At 47.1% G+C, this 21192-nt stretch overlaps 1 protein-coding gene across 1 annotated transcript in view; it reads right to left on the minus strand.

Moving 5' to 3' along the window:
• ACACA (acetyl-CoA carboxylase alpha) overlaps positions 1-21192 on the minus strand; it is a 297952-nt gene that overhangs the window by 252382 nt on the left and 24378 nt on the right. Inside the window, exons 2-3 of the mRNA XM_015420510.1 lie at positions 10793-10925; positions 6317-6455 (exon numbers count right to left, since the gene is read on the minus strand). Coding sequence (XP_015275996.1) covers positions 6317-6455; positions 10793-10925 — 272 coding nt within the window. The remainder of the gene's footprint in view (positions 1-6316; positions 6456-10792; positions 10926-21192) is intronic.

Raw genomic sequence — 21192 nt, forward strand, 5'->3', positions numbered from 1 at the left:
GGGCCTTCAGGCACCAAGTTAAATATTGTTCTCTAGGAGAGCTTTTGGGGGACCCCAGGGAGGAGTATTTGGTTTTGGCCTCTTCTACTTTTAAGTTGTTTCTGTTGCATTGCTGTGATTTATTTTCCCGTGTATTTTTATAGTTTTAATTGCTGCAGCTTGCTTCATTTAGCTTTGTTAGCCTTGCAGACTTATATACTCACTGAAAGGTGAAATACAAATATTTTTAAAACTATAGCGCTGCTATGATTATAATCATTTTTTTAAAAAATCTCACCATTACTCCAAGGGGCTTAGGGAAGTGGTCACGGCTCTCACAATACAAGAACTCGTGGGCACTTAATGACATTGGAACAGATAAAGGAAGTACTTCTTCACCCAAAGAGTGATTAACAAAAGGAATTCACTGCCACAGGAGGTGGCGGCAGCTACAAGCATGGACGGCTTCAAGCGGGAATTAGATAAGCATATGGAGCAGAAGTCCATCAGTGGCTATTAGTCACAAGGTATAGATAGGGACTCTCAGTCTAGGGCAAGTGATGCTCTGTATTCTTGGTGCTTGGGGGGGGCAACAGTGGGAGGGCTTCTAGTGTCCTGGCCCCACTGCCAATGTTCCCTCTAAGCTGAGTTAGTGTGAGCTAGCTCACAGGTTTTTATCCTCTGGCTCACACATTTTTTACCTCGCTCAGGAAGGATGGCTCCAGAGCAAACTGATTTATGCAGTAGCCAAATCACTTGCTCACAGCTTTAATGCCAGTAGCTCACAGAGTAGAATTTTTGCTCACAAGACTCCACAGCTTAGAGGAAACACTGCCCACTGCTGGACCTCCTGATGTCACCTGGTATTTGTGTGACAGAGTGTTGGACTAAATGGGCCATTGGCCTGATCCAACATTGGCTTCTCTTATATTCTTATGTTCTTATGAAAGGCTCTGGCCTCATCCATTTTATCCGCACAACCAATGCTCCCACTAAGCTGTGGAGTCTTGTGAACAAAGGTTCTACTTTGTGAGCTACTGGCATGAAAGCTGTGAGTGAGCAATTTGGCTACCATATAGATTAGTTTGCTCGGGAGCCATCCTTCTTGAGCTAAAACAAAAATCTGTGAGCTTGCTCACACTAACTCAGCTTAGAGGGAACACTGCTCACAACCCCCCCTGCAATGTAGGGTAGGTTCAAAGAGTAACTGGGGAAAAGTCAGCCACAGAGCCCCCCAAAAAGTGGGGTTTTGGACCCAGGTTTCTCCAGTCCAGCACTCTGGCCCAGGGGTAGGCCACCTATTTGGGCCCAAGGACTGGAAAAAACAACAAGACTACTTGTTAAGATGTGCTAGCAAACAAAATGGGAAGTGGAAGAGATGAGGCTTCTTGTGTTATTTGGTCACATACACTTAGAGCAGTAGTCCCCAATCTTCTTGAGCCTGCAGGCACCTTTGGAAGGATTCTGACTCACGAAAGCCACAAATGTTGTTAATCTTTAAGGTGCACCTGGACCAGTGTTTCCTCTAAGCTGAGTTAGTGTGAGCTAGCTCAAAGTTTTTTAGCCTCTGGCTCACACATTTCTGTCTTAGCTCAGGAAGGATGGCTCCAGAACAAACTTAATTTATGCAGCAGCCAAATTGCTTGCTCACAACGTTAATGCCAGTAGCTCACAAAGTAGAATTTTTGCTCACAAGACTCCACAGCTTAGAGGGAACATTGTACTGGACTCTTGCTCTTTTCTACTGACTCAGAGTAGGGGTGCCCGGTCCCCCCTAGCCACCAGCGGGGGATGGAGGGGGAGGGTTGCCACCAGTGTTCCCTCTAAGCTGAGTTCATGTGAGCTGGCTCCCAGTTTTTTAGCCTCCAGCTCACATATTTTGGTCTTAGCTCAGGAAGGAGGGCGCCAGAGCAAACTAATGTATGCAGCAGCCAAATCGCTTGCTCACAACTTTATTGCCAGTAGCTCACAAAGTATAACTTTTGCTCACAAGACTCCACAGGTTAGAGGGAGCATTGGTTGCCACCAGGTTGGGAAACGCCTGGAGATTTGGGATAGAGCCTGTGGAGGACAGGGACCTCACAGGAATGCTATGCCACAGAGTCTACCCTCCAAGCATCCATTTTCTCTAGGGGAACTGGTCTCTGCCATTGGAGATGAGGTGTAATTCCAGGGGATCCCCAGGTCCCACCTGGAAGGTGGCATCCCTAACTCAGAGTGGTGGGCGCAGCCATGAAACGGCCACCACAGGAAGCGAAACCAGCCACTTGCTCCCTCAGAGGAAGACTTAACAGAAGAGAGTCACAGGACCCAAGCCCTATAGTCTTAGTGCCCTTTAATACCTCTCACCTCAAGAGCACAAGCCCTTCCCATAACAGCACACAGAAATGCCTGAAGGAAACTTGAAGGTATGAGTGGAAAAACAGACAGAGAGACAAGGACTGCGCGGAGGGAAACTGAATTCGGAACGTGGGAGTGCCACACGCCACACAGAACAATGAGGTGAAGGGACTGGCTGACAAAAGGCCTTGTTTACAGAGATAAGCACAAGATCTTTCAAAACTGTTCGGCCACACACTTGATGAGTAACTGTTACTCACTATAGTCTCATCTGTGCAGGGGGGGGGGAAGATCAGTGTTGCTGCCGCCGCCGCCACCCTTCACAGGATTATGCCACTTCAGGAGGCAGGAGGAGAATTACACACAGAATTCCACAGGAAAGTACCCAAAGTATCCAGCCCAGCATGCTAGCACACCATGCAGGCTTACCAGCCCCAGATCCAGGTGGGGGATCCGGTTTCAGGGGATCCGGTTTCAGGGGCTTCTTCCTGCTGCAGAACACCTGGCCAGAGGGGTGAACCCCACCACTAAAGAGAGCCAGTTTGGTGTAGTGGTAAAGTGCGCGGACTCTAATCTGGGAGAACCGGGTTTGATTCCCCACTCCTCCACTTGCACCTGGCTGGATGACCTTGGGCAATCCATAGTTCTGATAAGAGCTGTTCTTGAAAAAGAGCCGTTTCTATCAGAGCTCTCTCAGCCCCACCTACCTCACAGGGTGTCTGTTGTGGGGAGGGGAAGGGAAAGGAGTTTGTACGCCGCTCTGAGACTCCAAGTGAAGGGCAGGGTATAAATCCAATCCCTTCTTCTTCTTCTTAACAGGGATATTGCCACGCAATGACGTCATCCAGGAGTGATGTCATCATGTTGGGGACATCGTGCAGGGATGCTCTGGTATTTGGGCAAAATCTATGGTTTGATGGTGAAAAAACCATAGAGTTTTGCCCAAATACCAGAGCGTACCTGATGTGATGACATCACTTCCAGGTGAGGACACTGCGTTGGAGACATTGCGTAACATTCCGCCCACCCTCGGAATGCCCCCCAAATCCCACCCCAAAGCGACGAGGGGACCTGGCAACCCTAATGCCACGCGCGGAAGCCTGAAGAGCTAGCCTTCAGCCCACAAGGGAATTTAGAAACAAAACTCTGTCTTTTTGGTGGCAGCCCTGCAATTATGGAAAAACCTCCCCAGGGAGGTGCGCCTGGCCCCCTCCTCACTTTCCCTGTTTAGGAGGGAGCCGAAGACAGTTTTATTTAGTACCACGTTTGGTTACATTTACTAGCAGTCCTGAATTGTGGTTTTAAATTTTGGGTTTTACACTTCTAATGCATATTTTATGAGTTGTATCTGTGTTGTGAGCTGCTTTGAGCTCAGTAAGGAAGAAACGTGGGGAATAAATGTTTAAAGAAAGAAAGAAAAGCATTCAGCTGCTGCGCTTTATCCCTAACATCATCTGTACTCTGAAACGGTGCAATGCAGAAAGGATCGTCTCACGATTTTGCTATATGTTTGAATCTCTGAACTGATGCTTGTTAGTTCTCCCTCCACAGTGTCTGGTACAAATGGATGACAGCAGGGTTGCCATTCTCCAGTTGGGGGTGGGGGATTCCCTGGTTTTGTGGCCTTCTGCCCACTGCCAGCCAGCAGGAGGAAATTCCCACCCCAAACAGCGACAGTGCCAGAAATGTGACGTGCCTATATCACCCGGAAGTGACACAGGCACATCGGTGACTTTGGGGGGATGATGCTCTGGTTTGGGGGTAAAACTCTATGGTTTAAGGCTGATTTTACCAGAGTTTTACCCAAAACCCAGAGTGACACCTGACAGTACCGATGCCGTCCAAACCCTATGACACAGGCACATCACATAACATCACTTCCCTGTCAACCCTATCAACCTCAAACCAAGAAAATTATATTTTTCTATTTTGCTCCTTAAATAACATAAAGTAGATCAAGACTCCCCCCCCCCTTTGCACGAACTCCTGGCCCAATGAAGTATACTTGGTTGCCCACCAGGTTTAGGCCCAGCTAATCTCTTTTCAAAAGCAAGAAATTGCAAGTAGACAAATAGGTACCGCTTCGGTGGGAAGGGAACAGCGTTCCGTGCACCTCAGTATTTAATCACGCGGCCACATAACCACAGAAATGTCTTCAGACAGCACTGGCTCTTCGGCTTGGAAACGGAGATGAGCACCGCCCCCTAGAGTCAGATCCAACTGGCTTTTGAGCAAGAGAAACCTTTACCTAATCTCTGTCAAATGGCAGCTGGACTTTTACAGAAGCACCACAGAGAACCAGAAATAGCAGCATCCACACAGAAAGATGCAGAAAGGCTAAAGAAAAGGGTACTCCTTCAGAAAGGCTAGAGTGCCTCTGAGCATGGGTAAAATTCTTGCCCTTCTCCACATAGAGAGTTAAGCTTCTGAGTCAGTAGAAAACTTGATGTGCCTGCATTACTGGTGGGGAAGCACATGGTCTAATGGAATAAGAGTTGGATTTGGAACTGGGAAACACAGCCTCAAATCCAACCACTGCTTATAGACTCAGGGCCAACCCACACATAGGGGGAAATGTGGTAGCAGAATACTGAAGTGGTAGCATGGATTGTACCACAGCGGTATGAAGGTGGTGGAGTAGTCCACTTCTGAAATGCATCTTTATAGTTAAAGAAGAACTCCCTCCAAAGAGAAAAGTAGTGCATCAAGGTAAAAAGCTTCCACCCATCTCTAATTTTCTGTTTGCAGGGAGTTTTTAAACACAGCAGTACATTCCAAAATGTGATCCTTTATCTGTAGTCTGATAATTCTGCCACCTTGTTCTCTTGTGCATGTCAATCAGGCTGCAGAGAGCTCACAGCAACCTGCAAAAGCTACAGGACAACACCCTCAACCACATGGCTTGTCTCTCTCTCCCTCTCTCCTCTTCCCGCTGAACCCCTAATAATCTATTCCACACAGCAAAGACCTTGGATGTAAGGACCTCTTTTGGCCTACTCAGCTCTGTAAGGCAACTGCTACAACTGCTACCTCCCAGGTAAAGGGGAGGCGACACTGAGATTATGCAAGCTGTGGGAGGCTACAGGGGAAGCCTTTGTCCAATGCAGTCCCCAAGCTACAAGTCAAAACTCATAAACAACCACCATGTGGCTCCCTCAGTCATCCAGCTCTATCCATGGCATGATCTCGAGCAAGGAATGAATGTACTTGGCCACTCCTGAGCATGTCTTAAGCTGGCCAGAGAAACATCAGCATTTTTTCCAGGCTTTGGGGAAGGTTAACGGGTGTACCTGAGTTCTCTGTGGGTCTTGGAGGCACTCCAAAAATAGCAAACTGCCTTGCTACTTTCTGAGAGTCTCTAACGTGATCCTGACAAGTCACCACCACCACAAGGATAGAGGCCCACTCCACAGTCAGTACCAGGCCTTAGTTTCTCTATGATGTTGGCACACAATTATATCAGGTACCTACTCAAAAGAGGCATTCTACCCATCGTGGAAAATGAAGGGAATGCCTCTTCTAAGATGCTGTCTGTCTTCCATGGTTTTCAGGGAAAATGTGACAATAATACCTTTTAGAATCTATTTAAATCTGCTGGCCAATTATCTGTGCATAGCTTTTCAAATTGATTTTTTTTTTAAATGAATTTATCTAGCCCTAGCCACATTACAAACCTATTAGTGTGGCTTTGTAGATAAGACTTGTCCTCTCCCTAACTAGGGCCTTCAACTAAAGCAAATTTTGGAAGGCAGCTAAAGCCATACAAAATCCATGGACTCCTTCCCCATCTACATAATTTGGAAACAGTAGTCTGTATCACACAACTGTTGCCAAGAACAGAGCCACAACACAAGCCAAACAACAACAAGGGAAGCCCTGGGGCTGCAAATGTCCATAGTCAATTATCATCCATGAAGCACTGTAATTGTCAAGAAGAATGACCTGCTGCAAAAATCCAGACAGAAGTAGGTCCAAAAGCTGGTCTTTCAAGACTCACCTGCATTGGCTTTCAAGTCTTCAGGAGTTACCATGACAACAAAGCGGATTGCTCGCTCGTTCCGAAACATCTCGTAGGACCAGCGCCGGATGGACCTCATGCATTTCACCGCTGCGATTCCATTATTGGCAATAAGAACCTGGACAAGGTACAACCAGGACAGAGTAATCTTTTACACATTCAATCTAAGCCAGTGTATTAACCCAGCCACCTCTACAGAGTTTCTAAACTTAGTCTACCCTCCAAACGACAACTCCAAGAACAAGAAAAAACAGCAGCTCTCTCTCATCTTCAGGCAGGCACAAACATTGTGCTTCCTCTGCAGCCTGCACGAGGACCCACGGATTGGGGCAGTAAATGCTTGCAATACAAGAGCAGAGGCATCCCAAGCTGCCCCTCCAAAAACCAGACAGACAGGTTGGAGGCAGAAGGGAAAAATCTGCAGGAGCCAGAAGTTCTGAATGTTCCCTGTCTCTCGGCTGTGGATGCACCATTAACCTAACAATTGGCGCGTGGGGGGGGGGGGGGGGGGGCAACAACTTTGTTAACTTCCCCCCCCCCAACCTGCAGGGTCCCCCCCCCCCACTTGCAACTTTTTCTGCCCCATGATTCCTTCCCATGGAGGTCATGACTGAAGGCTTTCAGGTTTGGGCACTTCAGGTGGCTGATTCACAAATTACGGAGCACACAGGTTGAATCGGGGTTCCCTACCCTGTGTAACAACCACACGAGTTACAGATTGTCCTCCATTCCCTGACATGTGAAGCCCAATTCAGATTGTGACTGTGGAGAAGCAGCTTCTACTTTTCCTCTGTACAGTTTTCCTGACATGAAATGGTCACTGGAGGATGGTCTTATCTGGCTTTTGGAGGAAATCACAAGCGTACATGTGTATTTTCCAAACAGAACAAAAGCAGGCCCCCAAGACAAGTTTAAGTCCGAAAAAGGGGGCAGGGGATGAAATCCCTTCTCCACATGAGCCACAGGTGTGATCTGAATCATGCATGTGCAGAAAACCTGCATCTCACGTATGATTAGGACACAGGACACAGGGTGGGGGCCCCAGGGTCAGTCAGTAGACTCCATAATCTGAGAATCAGCACTCAAACACCAAGTTTTCTGTGAGGACCAGATGTAGTACTTGTGCAAGTTAGCATCCTTCCCAACAAAACAGGATCTCAAATTTCGCACAGTTCGTCCAGTTGTTACATACCTCCCCATATGAAAAATGGGTTTCTATAGAGGAGGTTTTTGTCAACTCCTTGACATTGAAAGGAACTATCTGAACAACACAGAAATTTAGATCTTATTCAATCCTGGTGAATCCCTTCCTCTATAATACTATAAGAATTTGGGATAATTACTGAAAAATCTCAGCTCCTCATCCCTCTCCTATACGGGAACACATCCAGCCTATGTTGAAAGCACTGCACTGGCTGCCAATAGCATACCGGATTCACTTCAAGGTGCTGGTTTTGACCTTTAAAGCCCTCTATGGTCAGGGTCCGGCATACCTAAGGGACTGCCTAATCAAATAAATAAATAAACTATTTTAAATCAACAGTGGTTTCCCCCTGGTTGGAACCCTTTCGATACCAGGAATGGATGAGGACTGGTTTAGACAGGCCTTGTGCCTGGATATTGAATAGCAGTATTATTTCTAAAAATATGGTAGAGGACAAATTAGGCCATCAAATTAACTGGTTTCAGTACTCCCAAATCCAAAATTTAATAACGCAGTTAAAAAAATATGGTCATCTTCTTTGGCTGTTAACAGGGTTTGAAGAAATTCTCAGAAACACAGAGGAAGAAACCAAAGGTTTACTGTCTAAAATTTATAAGAACCTCCAAGACACAATAAACAAACCCCCTACTTTTACTAAGGTTTGGGAGAAAGAATTAAAATGGAATTTAATTCCTGAAGAATGGCAGAAAATATGGAACTCCCCTTCTAACAAATTATATATAGTTCCTTTAAAGCTTCAATCCTATAAGACAATCTCTAATTGGTATCTGTGCCCAACCAAATTTAATAAAATTGGATCCTCTTATAGCCCGCTTTGCTGGAAAGGATGTAATCAGTGAGGCTCCCCCTTACATCTGTGGTGCTCTTGTCCAGTGATTCAATCCTTTTGGGGCATAGTTGCTAACAAGATCTCACAAATGGTAGACATTTCTCTCACTATGTCTCCAGACCTTTTTATTTTTGATTTATGGCTGGCTTATTCAATGGAAAAGAATCAACGTTCCTTGGTCTCGATATTGATTGCAGCTGCATGACAGGTGATTGCAGCCAATTGAAAAAACCCAAATGGGCCTTCCATAGATGCCTGGTTCGACAAACTTTGGGATGTTTATGTCATGGGGAAAACAGTAAACAATTTTTTCTTTGTTGGTTCCCAGTTGTCTTTTTCACTCTGTGATTATGATGAAATGTGGAAGCCAGTTATTGGTTTCTGAGACAGACAGAATTAAGTTCTTCCGTGTAGAAATGATTATAGAATCTGGTTAAAATTGTAAGGTTATTGTAAGCATGTATCAATATGAGTTGTTATGTGGGTGTACAAAAATTGTACAAAAATTTAGGATTAGCCTAGGTTTTCTGGGGGTATCTACTGGTCAATAATGTTATAATAGTTTTACTTTTGGATTGCTCTTTTCTATTAACTTAATATTAAGTACAGAATTTTTAAAAATAGAGGTAGTTTGCCCAAAAATGTGTACACTTTAACAGTTTAATCATTTATTTTACCTTTTCATGGAAACCCACACTATAATGTCTGGTCTGTATTGTGGTTGCTGGTATTCTTCAATTTTTTTATTTCTTCCCATTTTGGATTGCATGTAAATGTAATGAATAAATCTGGTTTCCCAAAGTGTCAAAAAAAAAACCCACCCAGGATTTATGGAGGAAGTCAACTCCGAATCATATAAACCAGAGATGAGCAGTTCCTGGAACTATTGCTGAAAGGGCAAAATGGTGGGCTACAGGCCTGGTTCTCTGTCTGTTGTGTTTTTATCAAATTATTTAATGTTTTATTGAATTATTTTATTATTTTAAATGTGCTTTTAATTGTTCAATTGTTTTAGGGTTTTTGTGTGTGTGTTTTTTAACATTTGCCACCTTGCGGAACCTGACCGGATAGAACGGCAGCATAAAAATGGTCTAAATAAATATACCCGTGTAACAAAAGCATAGGAGCTGTGGTTGCTCAAGTGGTTAAGACGCTGAACTGCAGGCTGTGGAAGGTCAGTAGTTCAGTAGTTAAAGACCCGGGTGCCGCATGATGGAGTGAGCTCCGGTCTCTAGTTCCAGCTCCTGCCCACCTAGCAGTTCGAAAGCAAGAAATTGCAAGTAGATAAATAGGTACCACTTCGGTGGGAAGGTAACAGCGTTCCGTGCGCCTTGGTGTTTAGTCATGCCGGCCACATGACCACGGAAACGTCTTCGGACAGCGCTGGCTCTTCGGCTTTGAAACGGAGATGAGCACCGCAACCCTAGAGTCGGATTCGACTGGCTTTCAAGCAAGGGAACCTTTACCTTTACCTTTTAACCAAAGCACAAGTCCCTGAGGTACTGACAGCTGCACTAATGGGGCAACGTGGGAGAAGGTGACAGACACGGTTTCTGTCTGTCACTGCCTCCTGAATCCAATACAGCCAACAGCCAGGTCTGAGGTGAGCCCCTAAGATGCTTGGCGGTGGGGCTCGGCGTAGCGTAATTCCAGTGTGCCTGCCCACATACAACCCCCGCCCTCCTGCACTCACTAAGGGCCAAACTAGATGCTATTCCGTCCCTGGTTTCACACTGCCATTTTAAAGAAGGAGTTCCCACCCAGGAACTCCTTTAAACTGTGCCAGGGGGGGGGGGGCAATTCTGGCCAGGACAACTATGGTGTTGGGGGAGGGGGGAAGGGACCCTGCCCCCCCCCCGGTGCCATTTTTCCAGCCTGCAAGGGCACTGAGGGGGACAAGCTGGCAAAACAACACACCTTCACACCATTTCAGGTTGGAAAACTGGCACTGGGGGAAGGCAGGATCCCCTCCCACCTGGAGCACAGTGGCCCTGAATCGGACCCCCACAGGGCAGTGCAAATGAGGTCGCAGGCAGGAATTCACTCTTTTAAAATGATGGTGTCTCCCCAGAGATGCCCATCTCTTTGGCCCTCAGTTTGTCTGCATTCCATTATTTGCAGTGATTAACACTGGCTTTTAGGCATGCGGGTCAGAAAGATTGCCTGTTCCTACTATAAACTGATAAATGTTCATGTGACACTTCAAATGGGGGGGGCAGCATGCAGTGCAGTGTACTTGCAGCTGAACCAGAGTTTGATTCATTGCCAAGCGAATGAGCATCCTATGGTTATACATTTTTAAACGTGTTCCTCACATGTCTCACTTCTGAACCCTATTAAAGAAAATAAGCTGAGCTTTCTTCAAGCTCGGTCTATTTTTTAAAAAGGTTCCCAAGCTCACCTTCTCAATAACTTTGTTCCCCCCGAAACGCGTGACGAACTCTGCTGGAGACGCAACCGTGAAGTCCCTCTGGAGGTCGACCTTCTTCCTGTCTCGGCCTTGCTTCATGAGGTGGAGGCCCGACATACTCGGCCTGAGGGGAAAAGGAACAGGAAGGAAAGTGAGCTGCCAGGTGCGCTTCACTGAGGCATCCATGAGGGACACCAGAAGCCTCCGGCAAGCCTCAAAAAGCCAACCCGACAAAGCAATGGGTGGGATCAGAGCCCCTTATGAAGGGGCCAGCTTTCTCCCAAGTACCTCATTGCCTCTTCAAACTCATGCAGCTTTGCCCCTTCACAGTCCACATCACACACATACACACATGCCATTCCTCCACCTTTGCTGACCAAAGTATCATACATAACATGGTTGCACTTACCTGTAACTGATGTTCATCGAGTGTCTTCTGTGCTGGCACACATGGGACTGCCTGAAGGCAGGCCTGCTGCGGAAGAACATTCCAAGAGCTTCCTCAATGTTCTAGAGCATTGAGTCCCCCCTCCCCTCGGAGAGAAGGAAAGAATTGTGAAATGAGCCATTTCCCGCCATTTGGTCACGTGACGAGGGGAGGGGGGGCACCTCTCTCTCTCAGTCCTATCCTGCCGCCATGGGAAAATAGATTACTCGTCCACAGCAGGGAAGGAGGGAGGGATGTGTGCCAGCACAGAAGACACTCAATGAACATCAGTTACAGGTAAGTGCAACCATGTTTTCATCATCGTGTCTTCTGTGCAGTCCCACATGGGAGTCTAGCAAGCTACATATGACTCGGAGGCGGGTGTGGGCGAAAACGTTTATTTAACTAACGATTGTAACACTGCCATACCCACAGAAGCATCAGGTTGAGAGTCAACATCAACTGCATAATGTTTTAAGAATGTCAGAGGTGACGACCATGTCGCTGCCTTACAGATGTCTGTAATGTTCATAGACGCAGAAAAAGCAGCCGAAGCGGCCTGTGCCCGTGTGGAATGTGCCCAAATTGGAAACGGGCACGTCATACCTGCTGAGTCGTAGTTGTTGCGAACGGCCGAGGTTACCCATCTGGAGATGGATTGAGCCGAAGCAGCTCGGCCCTTCTTGGGTCTGGTAAAACAGACAAACAATTGAGCAGACTGTCTAAACGGGGCTGTGCGCTTTAAATAAAACAATAAAGCTCTCCTTAAATCCAACTTGTGTAGTTCTCTGTCTGGTATAGAAGTTGGATTGGGGAAGAACACAGGGAGGATTATATCCTGTGAAGCATGGAAAGTGGTGAGTATCTTTGGCCTAAATTCCAAACTTGGTCTTAGGACCACCTTATCGGGGTGGAACTTTAAAAATGGAGGGTCTGCTCGAAGAGCTTGTAGTTCTCCGACTCTACGAGTGGAAGTAATCGCCACAAGAAAAACAACCTTAGACGACACCAAAGCCAAGTGGCTAGATGCCAGTGGTTCAAATGGAGCCTTTACTAGCTGAGCTAGTACTACCGTAAGACTCCATTGAGGAAGGGGAGGAATGACCCTAGGGAATTTATTGCATAACCCTTTCAAGAAGCGTTTAGATATCGCATTAGAGAATATGGGCTTAGAATCAATCCCCAAATGAAACGCCGAAATGGCTGCAAAGTGCACCTTAATAGACGAAGGGGAGAGCCCATTATCTAGTAGCGTCAGAAGGTATTCTAGTATCTCCATCAAAGGGCAAGAGTCAGGACGTATCTTGCAGTCCTGCGCCCAAATCGTGAATTTGTGCCATTTGGCCCTATAGGACTTCCATGTCGATGGTTTTCGGGAAGCTAGGAGGACCTCTGCTACCCGGTCCAAACATTTGTTTACGTTGAAATGAACCATGCATGTAGGTCCAGTCTGTGCAGGTCTGGGTGACAAGCTCGACCGATCTGAAGCAAATCTGGCACCCTTGGTAGAGGGGAAAACCTGTGTCGTGCTAGGGATAGCAGCAACGGGAACCAGGGGCATCGAGGCCATAGTGGGGCTATTAAAATGCACCTGGAGCCGTCCTGGCGTAGCTTTGCCAGTACCCTCGGCAATAGAGGAAAAGGTAGGAAGGCATAGAAAAGGTTGCCTGACCATCTGCGGAGAAATGCGTCTCCTAGACAGTTTCCTTGTCTCTGTGACCTTGCGCAGAACAGAGGGCACCTGATGTTTGTGGTGGACGCAAAAGGTCTATCTCTGGAAAACCCCACACTTGAAATATAGGGTCCAGGTATCTGAGAGGGATGGACCACTCGTGGGCCATCAGGGCCCTTCTGCTCAATATATCCGCTGGGGTATTTTGTATGGCTATCAGGTGAGAATTCTGTCGAATCAATGTCTCCCATATGAGTGAGGCCTCTTTGCACAATGAAATTTTGAGACAGTATTGTCTGTAGCTAGCTGAATAGTCTTTCCCGTCGATACATTGTCTAGTTCCACAGTGTGCTCCCCATCCCTCTAATGACGCATCTGTGAAGACCTGCATGTCAGGTAGTCTGGGTGCCAAAGGGAACCCCCATGACAAATTGCCCCCTTGTATCCACCATTCAAGTGAATTCAGGATCAGACGTGGGATGGACAGAAACTTCCATTGGGAGTCTGACTCAGAGGTGAAATTCCTTAGAAACCAATTTTGCAACGGTCTCATACGTAGCCTGGCATAAGTGACCGTAGTGGTCGTGGAAGCCATAAGGCCTAGCAGCCTTTGTATGTGCAAGGCTCTCTGACACCGTTTGCGGAGAAATCTCCTGACCAAGGATTGAATGGCCCTGATTCTATCAGTGGGTAAAAAGGCTCTGTGAGCTATTGAGTCCAACTTCGCCCCTATGAACAGTAAAAACTGAGCAGGTGTAAGTTTAGACTTTGAAAAGTTAATGACAATACCCAGCCACTGTAGAGTTTGCAGTGTGAATTGAATGTGTTCAAGGAGTAGCTGCTTGGATTTAGACATCAGCAACCAATCATCCAACTACGCGTATACCGCGCATCCGTGGAGTCTAAGGTAGGCCACTACTGTAGAGAAGCATTTACTAAATACCCTGGGTGCTGTTGCCAAACCAAATGGTAAGACACCGTATTGGTAAACGTTACCATTGAATCGAAATCTGAGGTATTTCTTACAGTCCTCATGGATAACTATATGAAAATATACGTCCTGGAGGTCGAGGACGGCAAACCAGGATCTGGGGGCTATGGCGTGGTAAACCTGCTCTAACAAGAGCATGCGGAACTTTCAAACATGCAAATAAATATTCAATTCTCTGAGATCCAAGATGGGTCTAAATCCACCATTCTTTTTCTTAATCAGGAAATAATTAGAATAAAAACCACATTCCCCCTCATCACCAGGGACTACCTCTAGGGCACCTTTAAGTAAAAGTGTTTGAATCTCCGTGCTCAAGGTCTCATCTTGTCTACGTGAGGTGGGAACCTCAAAGGACACAGGTGGGTTGTATTTGAACTCAAGAAAGTAACCAACTTTTATTATCTGTAACACCCAAGCATCTGAACATATCATAGACTAACGGTGGTGAAATTTTGCTAAACGTGCTCTGAAGAGAGGGGGAAATTCTCATTGAGAATTCCTAGGTCAGGAGAAACCTCCCCTAGGGGAGCGAGACTGCATACCACGCTGTCTGGGTTGTTGACGCTTAGATGGGTATGCTTGTTGAAATGCGCCTCTGAAAGGTTGAGAGGCAGTGGTTGAAAACGGTAGCCCCTCCCTATACTAGGGAGTTGGAAGTGCCTAGGGAAATACCTTGGTTTAGAAGGTTGTTGTTGTTGCGAGGTTAATCCCAGTGATTTAGCAGTGAATTTTGTCTTCCTCACTTTCTCTAGTACCTCGTCTGTTGATTCACTAAATAGGAGCTTGCCCTCGAAAGGCAGATCCTCGACACGAGCTCTCGTGTCTGGGGGTAGGGCAGAGGTTCGTAGCCAGGAATGTCTGCGGAGAACTATGTCTGCGGAGAACTATGGCAGAAGCAATCACCTTGCTCGCCGCGTCCGCAGAATGTCTGGCTGCATTGAGCTCCTGTCTGGCTAACCGAGCGCCCTCGGTTTGTACCTGTTTGGCTTGGTCTCTTTTATCGTCAGCCAAGGTATTCAAAAATGGGGTCAACTGTTCCCATAACATAACCTGATACCTGGACATGATAGCTTTAAAGTTAGCTATCCTTAGGGTCAGCGCTCTGGAGGTGTAGATTTTCCTCCCTAAAAAATCCAGTTTTCTACCTTCCTTGTCTAAAGGAGAGGATTTTGGGGGCCCTGTCTGTTTAGACGGAATAACCTCCACCACCATTGAATTGGGCTGAAGATGGTGGTATAGAAAAAAGGCATCGTCCTCCATGATCTTGTAGAGGTTCTCTACCTTCCTAGCCGAACCTGTGACCGAAGACAGTCTTGCCCAGTTATTATGGGTTATTTCTCTAATGCCCTTGACTAAGGGGATAGCAAAGCGTCCTCCTGTCTTTCCGGAGACCTTGGACGCCCGGTGGATCGCGATCTAGATAGACCTGCGCGACTGTCAGCGGCGCATTGTGGGGTACAAGGGTTGTGTGACGTAGGAGGAGTACGGAACCAAGGTGGTAAAAACCATGGGGGAGTGTGTTCCCAATCAGGAGGATAACCCCATGGACAGGCCTCTCCTCTCCTGCTGCCGGAAGAGCAAGATCTTGAGGATTTGCGAGACGACTGAAGACTGATGACGTCAGGCTCCTGCCCCGAAGGTAGATCTGGGGAGCGTGTTTGACGTTGACGGGACTCTTCTGGGCTCGACATGGAAAAGCATCGACGTCGAGAGCCCGGAGATCGACGTCAAATCGACCGCGAACGCCTCGACGTCGAAGCGGTTGGAGGAGAGGTCGGACGGTTCGTCAACGTTGAAGCTGCGTCGACGTCGATCACGTGTAATGACGGCTCTGACGACGGACGCAACAGCGGCAATGGCGTGTGTGCCCCAGTGCTTTTCGGAGGCACTTTTGAGGACTTAGTTTTGCCCATTTTTGCCTTTTTCGAAGGCGGATGGGCTGAAACAGATCTCTTGCGATCTTTCCCTGCCGAGCTTTGCTTCGGCTTGTGGGATTTAGCAGGAGTCTTAGAAGAGACATTCACAAGGCTTGAGGGAGAGGGAGTACTGGGTCCGCTCGACAAGGCTTGCTCCCAAAGCCTCAGCGCCCTGTCCTGCTTAGTTCTAGGGGTTAACGTACCGCAAATCTCACAGGACGAGGTGTTGTGGCCTTCCCCCAGGCATAAGAGGCACTTGAGGTGGTCGTCTGTGGTAGCCATCTTTGTCCCACAAGCTTCACACTTTTTAAACAAAGCCATGGAACTCCAAACCTCTAAAGTAAGTTTTCTGAGGAAAAATAGTTTCTCTTTTGATTTCTTTTTACTGAGGTAAGTAGCTGTAGCTCTGGAGACGTCCTTACTTCACGGCGGCAAAAAAAGGACTGAGAGAGAGAGAGGTGCCCCCCCTCCCCTCGTCACGTGACCAAATGGGCGGGAAATGGCTCATTTCACAATTCTCTCCTTCTCTCCGAGGGGAGGGGGGACTCAATGCTCTAGAACATTGAAGAAGCTCTTGGAATGTTCTTCCACGGCAGGCCTGCCTTCAGGCAGTCCCATGTGTGCCTGCACAGAAGACACGATGATGAACAACCAGGTCTCACCACAACAGTAGGGTTGCCAGGTCTGGGCTGGAAAATACCTGGAGATTTTGGGGGAGGATTCAGGAGAGGGTGGGGTTTGGGGAGGGGAGAGGAGGGGAGAGGCGTCAGCAGGGTATAACGCCACAGAGTCCACCCTCCAAAGCAGCCATTTTCTCCAGGGGAGCTGATCTATGTCAGCTGGAGATCAGTTGTAAAAGCAGGAGATCTCCAGGCCCCACCTGGAGGCTGGGAACCCTACACAACAGGCCAGTGGGAGGCTCAGGGGTCATTTCTGGCAGAAGCTCAAAGGAGCGGAGCTCTGGCAGTAAAGAGCCCAGGGGGCGGGCACATGCAACAAGCCCCCCCCCTGCTCCCAGCAGCCCTCAGTCAGAGCAAGAAGCAGCCAGGTAAGTTGCAGAGCCCCCCCCCCGGCTCCCCAGCCCCAAACAGTTCAGTGGCACCTTTAAGACCAGGTTTTATTCAGGTACAAGCTCTCCGTCCTCTGCCAGGACAGATCTGCACATCCCCCCCCCCCCAATATCTAGCAATCCAAAACAGTCCAGGGGAGCCTGAGCGGTGGGTGTTGCCTTCTGACACACTTCCGGTGATGTCAGGGGGTGTGGCATATGCAAATCAGTTATGCTAATGAGCTCCTGCACCTCTTTTTCTACGAAATGACCCCTGAGGCTCCTTATGTGCAACCCTCCTTTGGTCAGGTAGTGCTGGAATTGCAAAGTGACCTTATGCAAGCCTCCTGTCTCAGAACAACATAGGTTAGGGGTCCCCAACCTTTTCAAGCCCTTGCTCCAGTCAGGTTGGATTATTCTACCTCCACGCACAGGTATTTCAGCTTAATGGGGTGAATTTGAACCAGGGTCTACGTCCAATGGTACGCCAGTCAGGGGAGGCAGGTCTCCTTCCTCTTCTCTGAGTCCCTCTTCTATCCCTTACACACACACACACACACACACACACACTATCCTTCGGGGCTTGGCTCCCTCTCAGCAAGCAGCCACTGGTCAGCTGATTTCTGAGGACAAAAACAGGGCCACTTGCAGCTGAGGGAAGAAAGTCTTCAGGCACGGCTTGGGAGGGAACTATAACATATTGCAGGAGGTGATTGGGAGGGTAGGATAAGTTAAGGGAGACCAAGCCAACAGAAGTCACTTCTTAGGGCAGCACTTTTTCTTTTTCTTTTTAACTCCAAGGGCCAAATTCACAGAATTTCTTGCATCCAGACAGTAATCATTAACAGCTCGGCTCTTCAAACAAGCACTGTGTTTTGACGAATGTAACAGCATATTCTGCACTGTTTAACGTATTCACAGCTCCCCAGGGTCTCAGGCAGAAGAGGTCCAGAGGACGGCCTGGTCCTTTTTAACCAGAGATGCCAGGGGCTGAACCTGGAACCTTCTGCATGCCAAGCAGAGGCTCTTCCACTGAGCCACGGCCACTCCCCATGTTTAATGCCATGTACTTATGTTCTGTTCAGACAACAGTTTTGTTTCAAATTTCTGCAATCCTAGTCCTATCCATTGCTTACTAGATGTATCATCTTAGTGATTGCATTGATTTACACTGCGCAATCCACCTTGTGTCTCAGTGAGAAAAGGGGAGACTATAAAAACATGAATAAATAGACCAGCCTTTCCCTCATTTTTAACAGCAGGGGGGCAGGGCCCCAAATGCCCCACTGGAGCTGCAAGCTTGCTGCTCAGGACGTGGACTGCTCCACGGGGGGAGGGGATTAGTTTACTCGCTTCTGGATTAGAACTGGAGGATCCTTTTTACCTCCACACTCAAATAGAGACGCATTTTCTCTTTTCGCTGACAGAACGGCAGACAGGCATTCCTCGTGTATTAATTCAACATTTGTATCTCAAAACTCTTAGTAAAATTTATTCCTGGGGCAACTTATAAAGAAAATTTTAAAAACCATCAAAAGCAGTCCACTATAAAAAATGTAACAACATCAAACCCAACACTAAAGCCATCAATAAACCGAGCAGCAGCAACATGCAGCACTAAAGGTAATAATCAATCCCAGAGGGGTAAATACAACTATTTGGTGTGGGACAGGGCAGAAGGGCGGAGGAGGAATGATTACGAAAAGATTAACTGAAGACCTAGGAAGGTTTTTAAAAATGTTTTTGCCTTGAGCATAAATTTTAAGAGAACTAAGGGTAGAAGATAATTTCATAACTGAAGGGCCACCACAAAGTTAGCTCTGTCTCTGTTGATTGCCCACCTAGCCTCTGATGGGGGGAATGCCACACCAAGCAAGGGCTCTGAAGCTGACCCAAGAAGCACCCCCCACACACACACCTTTGCAACTGCAAGACAGACCAGTTTGTATGGCTTTTCAGCATCCCACTGCAACCTTTGCCCAGGGAGTGTGGGCAGGACTACAGGACTGGGACTGCTAAATAATGGGGGAATGCCACACATTCCCCAACTGACCTTGTTTACTACTGTACTGTCCAAGTTAAATCTCACTAACCCCATATCATCTGCCCTTTCGCTTTTTAGGGATACCAAAAATATTTCTAATAGCCATTCTTCAGGGCAACTCTTTCTCCAGGGTATCCACAATAACATGGAGCAATTACATATTGATCCTGGTACAAGCACATGAACTCCAAGGGAGGCTATGCATTGCTTGACAATTTCAAATGTCACCAAAGTACATTTTGAACCATGACAGTTACGTTTTTCCAAACATAGTTTCAACCAAAAGAACACAACCTTCATTTTTAAATCAACAGAAGACAGGCTATTCTATTTGCTATTTATCACAAAAGACAATGGATGATGTGACGGACTGCACTTTAAAAGCTTAGAAGTGCTATGTAAATAGATAAAGGACTGTGAAGGGTTAATCCTTCACAGAGCCAGAAAGCATTGAGTGACAGGCTGTTCCAAGAGATCTGATTGCTTAGCATCAGCTGAGCAGAGAAAGACTTCTGAACTGGATGCTGAGGAGAATTCGGTCTGATTTCAGCCCTAGCTGAGAAGAGTTGAGTTGAGTACTGGCAGTTTCAGTATTCAGCCCTGACTGAGAGCAGTTTAACACAGACAGGAGAATTGGGGGGGAAGTTGGCAAGGAAGTTTGGGAAGTAGGAGAAGACTCCCATTCAGGCCAAAAAAAGGTTGACAGATAAAGAGAAGGGGAGAAAGAAGGGGAATATTTTTAAAGGAGGAGGAAGAGGGAAGGAAGCAAAGTGGGGGGGAGGGATGTACACCCTCTCCGCAAGTTCCTTGCGGGTTCCCACTTGTAGCATATAATAGGCAAGCAGAGACTGAGCAGCGATCTTTGATATGATCCTACTACATAATATCTGCATCATTTAACACAACAGTCATGATTTGTTTCAGCTATGTTTCAGAATTCTGCTTAGTTACATATTTCTGCAATCCCAATCTTATTTCACTACTTACTGGATATCCAATCCTGTTGACTGCATTGACTTACACTTGGTAATTCCCCTTGAGTGTCAGGAAGAAAGGCAGACTATAAATACTGTAAATAAATAAATAAGAAAGCAGAGGTGCTACAAATATCTATGAAACAGAAGGATATACAGGAGGCATTGGGGATTTCCCACAGCTCTACAGCTAGAGAACCTGGGATGTCTTTACTCTGTCCCCTTGAGATGATGTCATTGCCCATATATGGGTAGAAAGGGTGGGGAGGGATAGCTTGCCTGCACAGGGTCTCCCCCGGATCTTATAGTGGGAGGGTACATCCAACTGGGTTCCTTAAGTCTGTAAAACCCATTTTAGCTCCACCCCTGACAGACATACCAGTTCCTGCACAACTCCAGTGCCACTCCTGATTCTTTTAATTAAAAAAAACAACCACAAAATGCCTAGCTACAAGAGCTTTGCCGTGGTTTTTGCAATTAATGCAAATAGCCACCTTTATCTCAAGAGATTTTGGCAAGGCACTACCTGTGAGTATGGCATAATCTTAGTTCTCACAGACACCACTAGGGCCATTCCACCCTGCTGCTGGAAGCTCATACCAGCTCTGGGTATATTCTTCAAATAGAAAACTAGATCAGACAGAAGGGTTCAAAACCCAGCCTTCCCTGTGGAATGTTAAGTTTCCACATGCAGGGTATCCAATGTTCAATAACACAAGCCCCATTTTGTCAATCCAAAGAGATATCTCACAGGTTTGACTCACCTCACTGGATTTTTTTCTCTCTGAACAGCCTGCAAAAACCCAGTTTTTGCTGTCTTATGCCCAGGTGCCCAGGTGTTAATTGGTATCAGGCTCAACCATGCTTTGACGTGGAATCTATTTCTTGGGAACAAGTAATCTGGAAACACCTTCTAGGCAAGCACAGGTAGGGCTGGCAACGCCAGGCTAGGAAATTCCTGGATATTTGGGGGTGGAGCCTGGGGCAGACGGGGTTTGGGGAGGGGAGGGGCCTCAGCAGGTTATAATGCCAAGGAGCCACTATCCAAAGCGGCCATTTTTTCTAAGGGGACCAATCTCTGACACCTGGGGATGAGCTGTAATTCCGAGAGGTCTCCAGGCCTCACCTGGAGGTTGACAACCCAATGCACAGAGGGCCCTCCCTTTCCCCACCCAGTAATAAAGACTGGCATCTGCCCACTCAAGATTCAGGAATTTCCTAAGAGAGCAGCACAGCATGCCAGAAAACATTCACCCCAAACTTCTCTCCAAGGACTCCAGAAGAAAGCAGGAAGCCAAAGACAGACATCAAAGGATTCA

The sequence above is a fragment of the Gekko japonicus genome, unplaced genomic scaffold (assembly GCF_001447785.1).
Source record: "Gekko japonicus isolate JY-2015 unplaced genomic scaffold, Gekko_japonicus_V1.1 scaffold534, whole genome shotgun sequence".
Classification (NCBI taxonomy): domain Eukaryota; kingdom Metazoa; phylum Chordata; class Lepidosauria; order Squamata; family Gekkonidae; genus Gekko; species Gekko japonicus.